Source organism: Oryx dammah, unplaced genomic scaffold, assembly GCF_014754425.2.
Source record: "Oryx dammah isolate SB20612 unplaced genomic scaffold, SCBI_Odam_1.1 HiC_scaffold_7, whole genome shotgun sequence".
NCBI classification, from domain to species: domain Eukaryota; kingdom Metazoa; phylum Chordata; class Mammalia; order Artiodactyla; family Bovidae; genus Oryx; species Oryx dammah.
Genome location: NW_024070191.1, coordinates 18,037,250 through 18,052,655, shown reverse-complemented (window position 1 = coordinate 18,052,655; position 15,406 = coordinate 18,037,250). Strand labels below are relative to the sequence as shown.

General features: G+C 38.7%; 1 protein-coding gene and 2 non-coding genes across 3 annotated transcripts; all 3 read right to left on the bottom strand.

Moving 5' to 3' along the window:
- Positions 1-216: 216 nt before the first annotated feature.
- Positions 217-13,720, bottom strand: FRG1 (FSHD region gene 1). The gene is made up of 9 exons (XM_040243118.1): positions 13,469-13,720; positions 9,547-9,617; positions 8,122-8,247; positions 6,880-6,937; positions 6,440-6,554; positions 4,705-4,809; positions 2,357-2,448; positions 1,543-1,653; positions 217-323 (listed from the first exon to the last, which is right to left on the bottom strand). Exons 1-9 carry the CDS (start codon positions 13,528-13,530, stop codon positions 287-289), a joined length of 777 nt encoding a protein of 258 aa, XP_040099052.1. The 5' UTR covers positions 13,531-13,720; the 3' UTR covers positions 217-286.
- On the bottom strand, positions 5,820-5,892 carry LOC120865924. Its single transcript, XR_005721563.1, has one exon. It is a non-coding gene; the product is annotated as a small nucleolar RNA U2-30 (small nucleolar RNA).
- On the bottom strand, positions 6,027-6,105 carry LOC120865925. The gene has a single exon (XR_005721564.1). It is a non-coding gene; the product is annotated as a small nucleolar RNA U2-19 (small nucleolar RNA).
- Positions 13,721-15,406: the final 1,686 nt, after the last annotated feature.

Sequence of the window (15,406 nt, the reverse complement as noted above, 5' to 3'; positions counted from 1 at the left end):
CCACTGCTGACTTTTCCAAATTTGTTGGCATATTGAGTGCAGCACTTTCACAGCATCATCTTTCAGGATTTGAAATAGCTCTACTGGAATTCCATCACCTCCCACTAGCTTTGTTCGTAGTGATGCTTTCTAAGGCCCACTTGACTTCACATTCCAGGATGTCTAATCTTAGTTAAATCTAGCTACTGGTTCAGCAATTACCAAACAGGCCAATAATTCTGTAAACACATTGGTTTTATTATTCAAAAAAAAAAACAAAAGGAGAAGACAGAAACAAAAATCCTGGTTATTTGCAGTATCTATCAGCTTTCAATTTGGCTCTCCTGTTTAAACAAAAAACAAATAATAAAAAAATTAATCTATGTGAAAACATGTCATATAGTGGTCACCTGCTACTAAAATCATAAACTGTGTTTGGCAATTGTGCCCTCAGTTTCAGCTATTATCTTACCACACTGCTTATGGTAAAATATTTTAATTAAAATGTTTACTTCTTAATTTTATGTTTCATAATACATGGGATTTTATTCTTACCAAAAACACTTTTCCTAATCTTTAACTCATGTTGCCTAAGGGCTTTTAAAATCCATAACAGCAATTTTAATTGCCTCTGAATTTAAGTATTGGCCTAAACTTCTATTTAATAAGGTGGGAATGTTGTATTTTCATAAGTGATAGAGGTTACAAGACACAAACCTTATTCTGTTTCTTTCAATTCCATATCCTGATTACTTTTATTGCCTATTCTTGATTTCCTAGAAATAGGTAAGTTAATATGCTCAGCTGGAAATAATCACTACATCATTTGCTGTCTTCAGGTAGTCACTTGATCAACTAGTTAACAGGAAACACCTGATAAAGCACTGTTATTATCAAGTAATCTAAAGAAATATCTTAAAGCTAACTTTGCAACATAAGACTTGAAAAGTGGCAGATTACCAAATTCTCTTCTGATCTGGTGCTTACTTGATTTGTATTTGTAAGCTCACAACTAAGCCTCTCCAACCATTTTACTAATGTTGGAGATCCAGGACACTACTTTCTTAAATAGGAACTAATAAACAAATATTAATAATGTGCTATGTTGAATATCCTGCACATGTATGAATTCAACTTAACAAAGTGCTTCAATTTTATCAATTTTATACTTAGAAATTTTAAAACTGATTTTTATCTCATTTTTGGAAACCTGTAGTACTTTTGACAGAACCCACTGAATTTTAAAATTACTACTTCTCTCTAGCCCTGGTTTTAACAGTTACAAAAAAGTCGATGGTAAATGAATTTATCAAGTAGTTTCAGTCAAACCTGAATTGCTTGTAACAAAATATATAAGCCCTTGGAATCTGGCTATTTCCAAATATTTTTTCTTGGTGATCTTTTCCCAGACTTACAATGTCCCTTTTAAGGTAATACCACCACATTCAAAACTTAGAAATAATGAAATTTTTAAAATTACAGTAATTAAGAAAAGAACATGTGTTTATACACCATTTCTACTGGACACTGAAAATAGTTGGAAATGAATAAAAGTTTACTTACCTGTCCAGAAGTGTTTCATGCAAGAATCCATCTTTCCGGGCCTTTTTCAGAATTTTACTGTCTTCTTTACTTATTTTAAGCTTGTGGTCTTGGAAGCTCTGGAATTTTTTTCTGTTAAGAAAATGCCTTTCTTGAAAAATTCCTCAAACTTTGATTATACATGTTTACTAACGAGCTTACTAATATTTTAAGTTTTTCATTCACTAAAGAAAAACTGTTCTTCTCAAATAATTTACAACTTTTCAACCACAAAAATGACTTTTCTACCTCACCATCAAGAAGGCAGTTGTCTGGGTAGCTCTACAAACTTAATTAACACTTGGGAGTGTTGGCTGGAGTCTCCTGTGTCTGGGCAACGTTTGATAGGCTTTATGTACTGACAGCGACAGCCACTCTACAGAGCAGGACTGTTGTTTTGTTTAGTCGCTAAGTTGCATCTGACTTTGTGACCCCATGGATGGTAGCCCACCAGGCTCCTCTGTCCATGGGATTCTCCAGGCAAGAATACTGGAGTGGGTTGTCATGCCTTCCTCCAGGGGATCTTCCCGACCCAGGGAATGAACCTGCATCTCCTGCTTGGCAGGCGGATTCTTTACCACTGAGCCACTGGGGAAGCCTTGAGCAGGGAGAACAGACCAATCCAGGTGACGGGAATGTTGAAACCTGAACCCTTACGAGAGGTGTTCAGCTCAGTGCCCTATCCTAGAGTCTATATTATGTTGTCTGTTCTTGTCTTTCAGGTCTTTTATTTTAGATGTCTTGAGAAGCATGTCACTGCCAAACCTTTGGTTCTAAAAGAAAAAAAAATACCTACACGTAATTGATTTCACACTGTTTGACATTTCCTTTGTCTTCTTCTGGAATATCATCTTTTTTCTTAGTTTCTCTTTCGGCGCAGGATCTGATCTATATATTGGAGATGAGAACACAGAGGTTACACATTTATCTTCCCCTGCCCCACCTTACTTATTACAAAAGAACGTTCTAGATGATTTCTTATACAAAAGAAGAAAACAACTTGGCAGTTAGATTCAGAATAAAACAAGTTCTAGATATGTTTATATATACATGTAACTTACATAAATAACTGCTATTATTTGTTTCCTTAGAGCCCTTACATGAGAAAAACTAAAGAGAAAATTACTTGAAAAGCATTTTACAGATCAGATATCACTATGCCAATTAGGCAATAACTTAACTAGTTTAATTTTAGCTCCAAAAGTAAATACAGTAGAATCAAATTATCCTGCTGTTTAGTGTACACTTTATAACACTGAAAGTTTAAGACAGTAGCTGTTTTACTATGCACAGGCTTTTACCAAATGCTTCAAAACTTTTAACATAACACAATTTGTTTCTACCTAATTGGAATTTATCCCTTTTAAATCCTTTTACCTTCATAAGTTTTGACCGACACTATCACCTGCAATAGATTAACTGACACAGACATAACAATTAAGATCAACTGAGTAGCAAAGGGCTTCCCTGGTGGCTTAGATGGAAAAGACTGCCTGCAATGCAGGAGCCTGGGGTTCGATCCCTGGGTGGGGAAGATCCCCTGGAGAAGGGAATGGCTACCCACTCCAGTATTCTTGCCTGGAGAATGGAGTGGGGCAAGAAGGGGATAGCATTCAGGGCCAAGGAACTGGTAATCTGCAACCCAAAGGACCAACATCTTGAAAGTGATCTCTGTGGCTTAGAGCACGTTCCAAGATTGCTTCATAAGTTGCAGGCAATAATAAGGCATGAGCAATTAATATGTGTGCAACCACTCTGGCTGGAGTCCTCAAAAAACTGCGGAAATTCTATACTGTGACACTATACTGCCCTTGGCAGGAAGGGATGTGTTCTGGTAGATAAGGCCAGTCTATGAAGGTGGACGCTGACACAGACAAGCAGAGCCTGCAATGTGGAAGGGAGGGTGGACTGAGTCCTGGATTATCGCTGCTCAGAAGTTCCAGGTACCTGCCCAACCAAACAGACCCAGGGAAACCTGACAGATACTTCATGTAAAAATAGCTGCAACTGTTGATAAATACAGCATACTTTTTCTTTTTCCTTCTGTAGTTGTGCAAAGTACTGCTCATAGAGTTGCCCTATTTGTCTTCAATAATCATACTTTTATAATGCAATCCAAGTAAACAATTTAAACATGATACAAAAAATTAAATATAATTAAAAATGAAATAAATAGGTGAGTAGGATCTTAGTTCCCTGACCAGGGTTAGAACCCGTGTCCCTGCAGTGGAAGCTTGGAGTCTTAACCACCAGACCACCAGAGAATGCCCTGCCAGCATTTTTCTACTGACTTGCTTTTGGAGAAGCAATGTGCTGTGGAATGTAACTTCTAGGGTCAGTTGGGCCTGGGTATGCATTCTGTCTCCACTTTAGCTGTGTGACTTCGTGCAGTGACTGATCAAAACAGTGAGGATTTAAGGATGGTTAGAGGCTGTTCCTCCCGTGGACAGTTAAAAGATAATAGTAACTATCTTATGGGAACACTAAAGACAATCATGCATGTGCCTGGAGCTATTTGCTTTAGTTTTATGTATTGAATAATTGAAAAATATTATGACTAACACTTTAAAAAATTACAACAAAAGAAAATCTAGGTTTTAGATTTAAATTTTTGGGGATATTTTTAGCAGTGAAAATGGCTTTTGAGAAAACTATGGAGGATATACTAAAACTTCTAATTCCTGAGCTATCTAGAATGGTATTTCTTTCTCCATCAATCAACTCCAAATGATGAAATGAACAGTTACTGGTATTAACATTCTTGTTTCAAAAGATTAGCGATATTTTTGAGGTTAAAAAGAATACTGTAAGACTGTAAAACTAAAGATTATGAAAACAGAATATTTAAAAAATAAAATCAAATATATGACACAGAATTTAAAACAAAATGTATATACATACTTGATAGATGCATTTAAGTTATGCTGATAGTAGAGAAAATGTAACATGGATTTTTATGCTTTATTGATAAGGATTAGGACACTTTAAAAAAGGCTTTTTTCCCTCATTTCTTTCTGCCTTCCACCATGGCCCTCACTAATGCATTACACACAGTGAGTGTGGGTCAGATCGCAACATTTTAAGCAGACATAGTCACATCATATATGTGACGTGCATTAGTCTATATAAAATTCTCATGATTACCTTTATCATTTCTTCTTCTCCTGCCGTTTTACTTTTTGCTTCTATATCACCTGCTTCATTGCATCTAATAAAACAGCTATTGGAGGCCAGTAAAGCCATTTTCCCCTAAATGAAACAAAATAATAAGAAGTAAGTTATAAGAATATCTGCAAAAAGATTCTTAAGTCTTGAGATTGAACTGATTCCTTCCCAAATCTAAAAGGAATCAGGAACAAGAATGTGAAGAAAACCTAGAAAATAAAAAAAACAGAGAAAAGCAAATCAGAATCATTTATAATCTTACTACTCAAAGATAATCACATTAAATACTTTAATATATTCTATTAGTATATTCAGTAGGACTACATTCTAACTATATGGAATAGAATTATTTCCTTTGGTCTCCAAGATTTACTGGGATATAATTGATTTAATAAGTTTTTTTTTTTAAATTAGCATTAAAGAAAAAAAAATATAATGTATTTTACTCAAATAGTAATATTTTAAGATTTTACTCCATAATTAGAAAATATAAAAACATAATAGTTGAAGTATAATGAACTATACTTCAATAACATTAAAAAAAAAAAAGAAATGCAGGAAAAAAATAGAAAAGCTAGCCTTTGATGCCTTTGAATTTATTGCTCAGAACTTTTAAGAATCAATGTGTGAGGGACTTTTGGGTGTAGGAAGAATTTAATCTGTCATAACCAGTGACCAAACTGCTAATAACATGAGTTTGATTTAATTTCTTATTTGAGGGAGTGAGGGCTGAGTTTTCTGTCATCTGCATGACTCTTGGTGAGCTGGGATGTGGCTGTAATTTAGTCCAAGATGATTTAAATCTGTGCTGCTGCTTTTTCCACTGAGTCCCTTTTCTGTGTTAAAGATTTACTTGTTATACCAGGAACTTTTAAGTCTTTCTTTAAAAATTTAAAACTTAGTGTCTTCCCCCAAAATAAAGTGAAACGAAAATCCCTAAAGTTCTGTATGACTGGTAGTATCTGACTCATCATATTGCCTTAAGATATGCTGGCCTCTTCTGTTGATATAATGAGAAATAGCTATTCAGTTTCTTTGCCAATTAAAAAAAATTTTTTTGTTTTTGCTACTGAATGTTTTTTTTTTTAAAATTCTGAGCTCAGATCAAGTGTAGAAACCTTCACAGTTATAAAGGTCCATAGTAATAAAACCTTTTCATCATTGCTCAGAACTGATCAGCCTTTCATACACACACACACTCACCCATCAATAAAGTCCAGAGTTATCTACTGTCACCTTTACACACACACACACACACACACACACGCACACACACGGACTTTATTTTAAATTCTTTAGCTTCTCAGAACTACAGAGATCATGTATCAGGTAGACTAAAGGTCTTCTGAGGCTCAGATTTGGCTATTTTCATCACTGATCCACTTCAGTAAGAGCAGATCTCAGAGAATTGAATGAGTATTATCTTATATATTTTGGACATTAACCCTTTAACAGATATCTAGCTTGTAAGTACTTTTCCCCAATCCACAGCATGTCTTTTCACTCTGTTGATTGTTGTGTTTTTTTTTTTCCTATGTTGCACTATTTTTTGAGATCTTTTGAAGGTTATGAATTCATGTTAGTTTGTAAAAATTTAATGCATATTATTGCACTCTACTTTTTTGTTTTTCCTGAATATATGCTCTCACTGACTGTTAGAGACTTTCTCCTACACTGAGAAGGAGCTTGTTAAAAAAAAAACAATAGTACTTACATCTTGAAAGACGGGTTCCCACTGCTCTCTAGGTCCAATTGCATCTGAACGCCCAACAACAAGTCCGTCTGAATTTATACCAAGGTATTTTCCATAGCCAGACTTCAGGGCAATTCTTCAGATTAATAAAATAGTTAAATGTTAAAAACTGAGAGAAAATTAAATGTGGAACATAAAAACGTGTATGTAAAATTCAGATTAACCACAGTTCCAATGTTCAAAAGCCATGTATGGCAAGTGGCTACCATACTGGACAATGTGGTTCTGTGTATACAGTTTAATATTCTACTTTTTAAGTACAAGTACTATATAATACCTTATATTATGCAGCAAACATTTTCTCAAATTCATTGTTCTTCAAAAACACCACTTTTAATGGATATATCCTATTATATCATGTTGTATTACAATGTATTAATTATAGTTCAACTCTAGCTTACCTGGAATCAGACAATTTGACAGCTGTAAACTGCTCTGGAGGACTAGGGCCCTCATCAACTGCAAAAGAAAAACATTCTGAAGGTAAATATGACATTTCTTATAAACATACATGTAAAAATACTCTAGCTTAAAAAAAGGTAGCTCTTTCTCTTTTGAAACCAAACGTAAGAATATTATATTATGTAATTATAATACAGTATATGGCTTTCCCTGGTGGTTCAGACAGTGAAGAACCCACCTGCCAACACAGCAGACGTGGGTTCAATCCCTGGGTTGGGAAGATCCCTTGGAGTAGGAAAAGGCAACCCACTCTGTATTCTTGCCTGCAGAATCCCATGGACAGAGGAGCCTGGCGGGCTATAGTCCACAGGGTCACAAAGAGTCGGACATGACATAGTATTCATAGTATCAAGAGTTACTTTATCTTCAAATGCAGCTCTGATTCTAGATCATCAAGACTCACTTTGGGCTTTTGACCTCTACAGTTGTGTGATAATAATAAATTTGTGTTATTTTAAGCCAAAAAAAAAAAAAAGAGAGAGAGAATACTTTATCTTCTATATGTAAAACCAAACTTTAGTTTTGTTAGAAAGTCTCTAACAGTCAATGAGAACATATGTTAAAAAAACAAAAAAACTAAAGTTTAGTTTTACATATCTAATGAGATAGGTCAGCATGATGCTTATTTATTTAGCTACTTCCAAGATACTATCTCTTTGTGTTTTAAAATGCAGTCAGCACATAGACAAATAGGCACTTAATGTTTAAAAAACTAAAATGCTTTAATTTATTCAAGGGATGACCATTTGGACAAAAAGCTCTTAGTAATTTTCTAATTACTTCATGTCTCATTAGTGCTTCTTCCCATGGGCTAAATGGAAAGAGAAAACTTCAGATTAACAGTGCCCCAGGTTAGTTGTGGCAAAAGGTCCAAAGAGTAACGGAATTCAAACTTTTGACTTATCTAGGTTTTCTTTTTCTTTCATTATTTCAATTATTCACATTAGTTTTGATTGCCATGGATACCCTTTTGGAACTACACAGAATGTTTTCAAATGCTTACACTGGAAAGAGGGAGTTGCCAACAACGTAATTAGTGAGGAAGGAAAAAAGTGGAAGAGTCAAGTCAATGGATTCACTCCTCTGGCATACATTTGCTATTAGAATTTAAGTGAATGAACGCCATCAAGTATTAACTTCAAGCGGCCTTTTCCATCCCACTGCTGCTCCCAGACACACACCTTCTGTGCGCGGAGCGCCCAGTGTGAAAAGTCCGTTGTCGAGTGCATGTATGTAGCTTCCTTTATCCATTTCAATCGCTATGGTTCCTGAAATCTCACCAAAGTTCGTTACTGTCCACCAGATTCCTAAAAGATAAAGTCAGTCACTTAAATTTACATTTTGTATTTGTGACGGAAGGTTCTTACTTGCTGCTGTTGTCATTGTAACTTATTAACTTTTAAAAACCAATTTTGCAGTTCTGGAGTAGTTGAATTCAGAGAGATAAAAAACAGGATGGCAGGTGCTCGGGACTAGGGGAGAGTGAGGTATGGGCATTTATAATTTAGTGGGTGAACAGTTTCAGCTTTGCAAGAGGGAAAATATTCATCTTGAATTGAAGATGGATGGTGGTAACGGCTGCACAGCAGTGCGGATGCACTTAATGACACTGAACTGTACACTGAAAAACGGCTAAAGTGATGGATTTTATGTTAGGTATATTTTACTACAGTTCAGATAATTTAGTGAGAGGTTTGCACAATAATTTGAGCTATTTCTGACTTATAATTTTTCAGTACAAAAAAAATGCTTTACTCAGAATCATCATTAACATCCTATGATCATTAATTTTTTCTTAAAAATGTAGTAGTGATATAAAATTATTTGTATATGTTCTGTGCTATACTGATCAAGTACACTTCATGTTGATTCTCCGCACATGACTTAGATTCTAGATTCAATACAGTCAATTCAATACAGTCAATCCAATAGGATTTATTATAGAAAGTAATACATTGATTGTAAAATTTATATGGAAATACAAAGGCTCTACCAGACTATAAAGAAGTACAGAAGTATAAAGCTGGGAGATTCACACCACCTGATTTTAAGATTTTATGAAATGGCAGTAATCAAGACAAATACATCAACAGAACAACAGACAAACCGCTGGAACAGAGTCCAGAAATAGACTAACACATATAAAGTCAACTAATTTTTGACAAAGACACCAAAGCACTTTAATGAGAAATAAAGTCTATTCATCAATAGTGCTAGGACAACTGGATATCAATATGATAAAAAGAGAGAAAATAATTTGTAAAATATGGTTAAATGACATTTATATGTTTCAGGCCTTTAAAATGAGATATCAGAATCTCTGGGCTACTAAGTAGTCTAACAATGGCACCTATTAAGTCAGAGCCCTAAGTTTCCTCTATCCTGTGCTTTGTTCTGATGATGAAGAAGAGGCATCAGACATCAACTGTGCTAGAACATAAAAGCAACCTATAACTCTAATATTTGAGCACATTAAGACAAATGTGACTTGGCCGTAAATTCCTTCTACTTTCTTTTACTACTTATCCCTACTAGGAAAATATTTTTAAGGGAATCTCAACCAATGCTAACTTTGCTCAGAATGAAGTAATAGAAAATTGACTCGCCAACAATATCAAGCTGAGTTTCTTCATCTTCTTCTCTCTTTCTCTTCTTCTCTTTGCTCTTTTTCTTCTTACTACAGGAGATAATTTATATAGATGAGTTTAGATATATTGATTTGCATACTAAATGTAAGACAGAATCTTAGAAGACTCTTCCAAGATGTACACTAATATATAAATTACTGATCTACAACAACATACCTTGATATACCCTCTTACTTCTAATACAGAGAAGTTACTTCTGATCCTGTTCATACTGTGTTACAGTTAAAGAGAACAGACTCTGGAGCCAGACTGCCTTTTAGAATCATGATTCTGTCATTTCTTAGCTCTGTGATTTTTTGGGAAAATTTACTTAATCTGTCAATTTCCCCACCTATACAATTAAGGATAACAATTTAACCCAACTCTTACTGTGAGGATTAGGAGTTAAGGCATAATCTTCACACATTACTTGTGAAAATGTAAAATGGTGCAACCAGAAGAGTTTGAAGTTCTTGAAAAGTTAAACATGGAATTAGGTTTATGGAAGCCACAGGATCTAACGATTCTCCTCCTAGGTTTACACGCAAGAGAAATGAAAACATAGGTCTGCATAGAAACTTGCATAAGAATATTCATAGCAGCATTATTCATTAGAGTCCCCAAAATGGAAACCCAAATGTCCATCAACTAATGAACGGATAAACAAAATGTGTTATATCCATACAATGGAGCACTGGTGGCAGTTTAGGCACTCAGGCGTGTCTGACTATGTGCAACCCCATGGACTGTGGCCCACCAAGCTACTCTGTCCATGGGATTTCCCAGGCAAGAATACTGGAGTGGGCTGCCATTTCCTTCTCCAGGGGATCTTCCTCACCCAGGGATCAAATCTGCATCTCCTGCATTGGCAGGCGGATTCTTTACCACTGAGCCACCTTCAGTTCAGTTCAGTTCAGTCACTCAGTCGTGTCCAACTCTTTGCGACCTCATGAACCACAGCACGCCAGGCTGCCCTGTCCCTTACCAACTCCTGGAGTTTACCCAAACTCATGTCCATTGACTCGGTGATGCCATCCAATCATCTCATCCTCTGTCGTCCCCTTCTCCTCCTGCCCCCAATCCCTCCCAGCATCAGGGTCTTTTCCAGTGAGTCAGCTCTTTGCGTCAGGTGGCCAAAGTATTGGAGTTTCAGCTTTAGCATCAGTCCTTCCAGTGAACACCCAGGACTGATCTCCTTTAGGATGGACTGGCTGGATCTCCTAGCAGTCCAAGGGACCCTCAAGAGTCTTCTCCAACACCAGAGTTCAAAAGCATCAATTCTTCAGCGCTCAGCTTTCTTTATAGTTCAACTCTCACATCCATACATGACCACTGGAAAAACCACAGCCTTGATTGGACGGACCTTGGTTGACAAAGTAATGTCTCTGCTCTTGAATATGCTATCTAGGTTGGTCATAACTTTCCTTCCAAGGAATAAGTGTCTTTTAATTTCATGGCTGCAATCACCATCTGCAGTGATTTTGGAGCCCCCCAAATAAAGTCAGACACTGTCTCCACTGTTTCCCCATCTATTTGCCATGAAGTGATGGGACCGGATGCCATGATCTTTGTTTTCTGAATGTTGAGCTTTAAGCCACCTTTTTCACTCTCCTCTTTCACTTTCATCAAGAGGCTTTTTAGTTCCTCTTCACTTTCTGCCATAAGAGTGGTGTCATCTGCATATCTGAGGCTATTGATAATTCTCCTGGCAATCTTGATTCCAGCTTGTGCTTTATCCAGCCCAGCGTTTCTCATGATGTAGTCTGCATTTAAATTAAATAAGCAGGGTGACAATATATAGCCTTGACGTACTCCTTTTCCTATTTGGAACCAGTCTATTGTTTCATGTCCAGTTCTAACTGTTGCTTCTTGACCTGCACACAGATTTCTCAGGAGGCAGGTCAGGTGGTCTGGTATTCCCATCTCTTTCAGAATTTTCCAGTTTATCATGATCCACACAGTCAAAGGCTTTGGCATAGTCAATAATGCAGAAATAGATGTTTTTTCTGGAACTCTCTTGCTTTTTCGAGGATCCAGCTGATGTTGGCAATTTGATCTCTGGTTCCTCTGCCTTTTCTAAAACCAGCTTGAACATTGGAAGTTCACGGTTCATGTATTGCTGAAGCCTGGCTTGGAGAATTTTGAGCATTACTTTACTAGCATGTGAGATGAGTGCAATTGTGCGGTAGTTTGAGCATTCTTTGGCTTTGCCTTTCTTTGTGATTGGAATGAAAACTGACCTTTTCCAGTCCTGTGGCCACTGCTGACTTTTCCAAATTTGCTGACATACTGAGTGCAGCACTTTCACAGCATCATCTTTCAGGATTTGAAACAGCTCAACTGCAATTCTATCATTTCCACTAACTTTGTTGGTAGTGATGCTTCCTAAGGCCCACCTGACTTCACATTCCAGGATGTCTGGCTCTAGGTGAGTGATCACACCATGATGATTATCTGGGTCGTGAAGATCTTTTTTGTATAGTTCTTCTGTGTATTCTTGCCACCTCTTCTTCATATCTTCTGCTTCTGTTAGTTCCATAGCATTTCTGTCCTTTATTTCTGTCCCATCTTAGCATGAAATGCTCCCTTGGTATCTCTAATTTTCTTGAAGAGATCTCTAGTCTTTCCCGACCTGGGAAGCCCTTAATGGAATATTATTCCGCCATAAAAGGAATGAGTACTGATATAACATAGATGAATTTTGAGAATGTTATCCTAAGTAAAAGAAGCCAGACACAAAAGGCTGCATATTGTATCGTTCAGTTGTTCAGTTGTGTCCAACCCTGCATATTGTATGATTCCATTTATATGGAATGTTTATGAAGCAAACTGATACAGACAAAAGGTGGATTAGTGGTTGCCAGGGCTTAGGGGATGAGCAGAACGTGGAGTGCCTGCTAATGATGGTGGGGCTTCCTTCTAAGAGGATGAAAATGTTCAGCAACTCAACAGTGCTGAGCTTTGTGAATATACTAAAAAGCACTGAATTCTAATTTAAAAGGGTGAATTTTATAGTATATGTAGTAGATCTCAACAATAAAAAGCCCAAGAGTGACTTTTAAAAAAGTTAACAGGTATTGCTTAGAACAGTTCTTGGCACATATGAAATGCTACATGTGTGTTAATTATATTGGCCGTTATAATGACTATGAGACACACTTGTTTGTATTTTCATCACAAAATAAGCTTTCAGAAGCTAACTCTCTCCTCCCTCCTATGAATTCAGACAGTAACAGTTTCACATGTATTCAGGATAAATTCTTAATCCCAGACTCCTAGGCAGAGTTCTTAATAGTCGTGGCTTCAGTTTGCTTCTTAACAGTTTCTTTCCACCCCATCTAAAAGTACCTAAAACTCTTATCACTGAGATCAGGATGAAATGCTCAGCATTTGCGTAAATGATCAACCCTGAGAAAATCCACTAGTTGGGTAACTTCTTCTTGCATTTGGCTCTACTTATTTACTGTACACGCCACCTCGTTTAATCCTCAAAACAACCCTTTTGGAGTATCACTAATCCCCCCCCAAGGGGAAGCTCAAAGATACTAACGAACCTGTCACAAGATTAGTAACTGGTGGAGTACAGATTCGAACCCAGAGCCTTTTCAAAATCCGTATCTGCATACTGCATTAAAATTAATGTTTTTAAAGGTGGCAGGGAGGCAATGTTTAAAACAGTTATCCCTAATAAAGGAAGTTACTGTTATAACCCACACGATCAGACTAACAGCCCTAACAAGCATTGGTCTGGAGGTGGGGGTTCATCAAGGGAAATCCGACCTTGTGGCTCCTGGTTCCCCAGGTGGGGGCTGACGCCCCAGGACACTCGCCCCAGGGAGGGGAAGGCTGAACGGCGTCGAGAAAGAGGGCGAGAATCTCCCACGCAAACCCGCGTCCTTACCTCTTGGCCTTGGTTCCCTTGAGCACGAGCTTGGTGGACTTCACATAGGAGTATTCGGCCATGGTCGTGGCAAAACACGTGAACCGGAGCAGGAGCGGGCGACGGAGTCACAAAAGTGGAGACGGGGCCCGAGCTCCCCGAAAACGTACGCTCCACTGGAGTGGCCGCGTCTCCCCCCGGTCCCTGGCCTTTTTTCACCCCAACGTCGTCCCAAGTAGAGTTCCACTTCCTGTTTACAGCCTGGGTACGGCATCCGCAGAGGGCCAAAATAGACCCGCAGTTTTTTTTTTTTTGCCTGCGCCCTGAGAAAGGATCTTTCCGAATGCGGAAGCCGGGGAGCCGCGCCCTCTGGTGGTCGCGGTGGGTCTCGCAGCCGAGCTGGGCGACTGGAGCCGCTCTGGAGTGAATCCGCCTGCTAGGTCTTGGGAGGAGGCGGTAATTAGCTCAGGGATGCGATGACTCAAATCAACCCTCCCGAAGCCGCCTAGTGGACTGGTCCTGACTGCGCGCCGCAGCCAAGGGCTGGGCCCGCGTGTGCGGCTGGGGCGTTGAATAACACACGGCGCATTGTTTGGCCTTGGGCGACTTCACAAGCCGTCTCAATTCCGTAAACGTTTATTGTACTGTTCGTACTTACGGAGACTCGAGTAATGCAGAGGAAACAAACAAGGAATAAAATAAAAGACAATTAAGTGCCAACGTTTGGGCGGAAGATTTCACTAGCGCTGCAGGATTTTGGGTGGAGATGGGCAGGCGGGTGACAGGGAAAGCTAATGCTTTCAGAGAGGTCTTTCTCCGTATAGGGTGGGTCTTAAGAGGCTTCCACAGCTTCAGTCCCTGCTCCCATCTCTTCAACAGTTTTATAATCTACTTCCCTGATTCTGTCGACTCTCCCTTCCAAACCATCTACTGTAGTGCCAAGTGATAAGAAACAGCTGATCATTATCCCCCTTGTTTTTGTTGAGTCTCTAAGTCCTTTCCCACCCTGTGACCCCATGTACTGTAGCACCCCAGGCTCCTCTGACCTCCACTATCTCCCGGTGTTTGCTCAAATTCATGTCCATTGAGTCACTGATGCTATCTAACCATCTCATCCTGTCGTCCCCTTTTCCTCTTGGCCTCAATCTTTTCCAGCGTCAGGGTCTTTTCTAGTGAGTTGGCTCTTTGCATCAGGTGGCCAAAGTATTGAGGTTTCAGCTTCAGCAATAGTCCTTCCAATGAATATCCAGGGTTGATTTCCTTTAGGATTGACTGGTTTGATCTCCTTGCAGTCCAAGGGACTCTGAAGAGTCTTCTCCAACACCATGGTTTGAAAGCATCAGTTCTTCAGTGTTCAGCCCACATCCGTGAGTGACTATTGGAAAACCACAGCTTTGACTATACAGACATTTGTCAGCAAAGTGATATCTCTGCTTTTTTAATACGCCGTCTAGGTTTGTCATAGCTTTTCTTCCAAGGAGCAAGGGTCTTGTAATTTCGTGGCTGCAGTCACCATCTGCAGTGACTTTGGAGCCCAAGAAAATAAAATATGTCACTGCTTCCCCTTTTTTTCCCCTTCTATTTTGTGCTGGGGAAGGAAATGGCAACCCACTCCGGTATTCTTTCCTGGAGAACCCCATGGACAGTATGAAAAGCCATTATCCCTCAAGTCTATTAAAGGGAGGCCTACTGGTTTCGGGAGGAGAATCCTAGTGCACGTAGTGAACTGGTGATCTTGGCCTCTTTCCCACCACGGAACCCATGCTGCCTTAACCCCAGCCGCACAGCCTGACTGGAAATGCTTGAAAGCTCTGTCTTTCCGTGTCCTGCCTAGAATGGTGCTCTAGCTGCTTACCCACCCTCTTCGTGTGGGCCCTGCCCCCTCCTTTTCAGCCTTTAAAACAAATTCAGGCTTATTTCCTCCAAAAAGCCATCTTTGAATAACTTCCTGGGTTTCCC

Excerpts from the sequence above, each read along its gene's own strand:
- FRG1 (XM_040243118.1), bottom strand. The coding sequence starts at position 13,530 with ATGGCCGAATACTCCTATGTGAAGTCCACCAAGCTCGTGCTCAAGGGA. Across the intron at positions 9,618-13,468 it reads AAGGGAACCAAGGCCAAGAG|TAAGAAGAAAAAGAGCAAAG; the intron begins GTAAGGACGCGG and ends TATCTCCTGTAG. Across the intron at positions 4,810-6,439 it reads GGGAACCCGTCTTTCAAGAT|GGGAAAATGGCTTTACTGGC; the intron begins GTAAGTACTATT and ends TGTTTCATTTAG.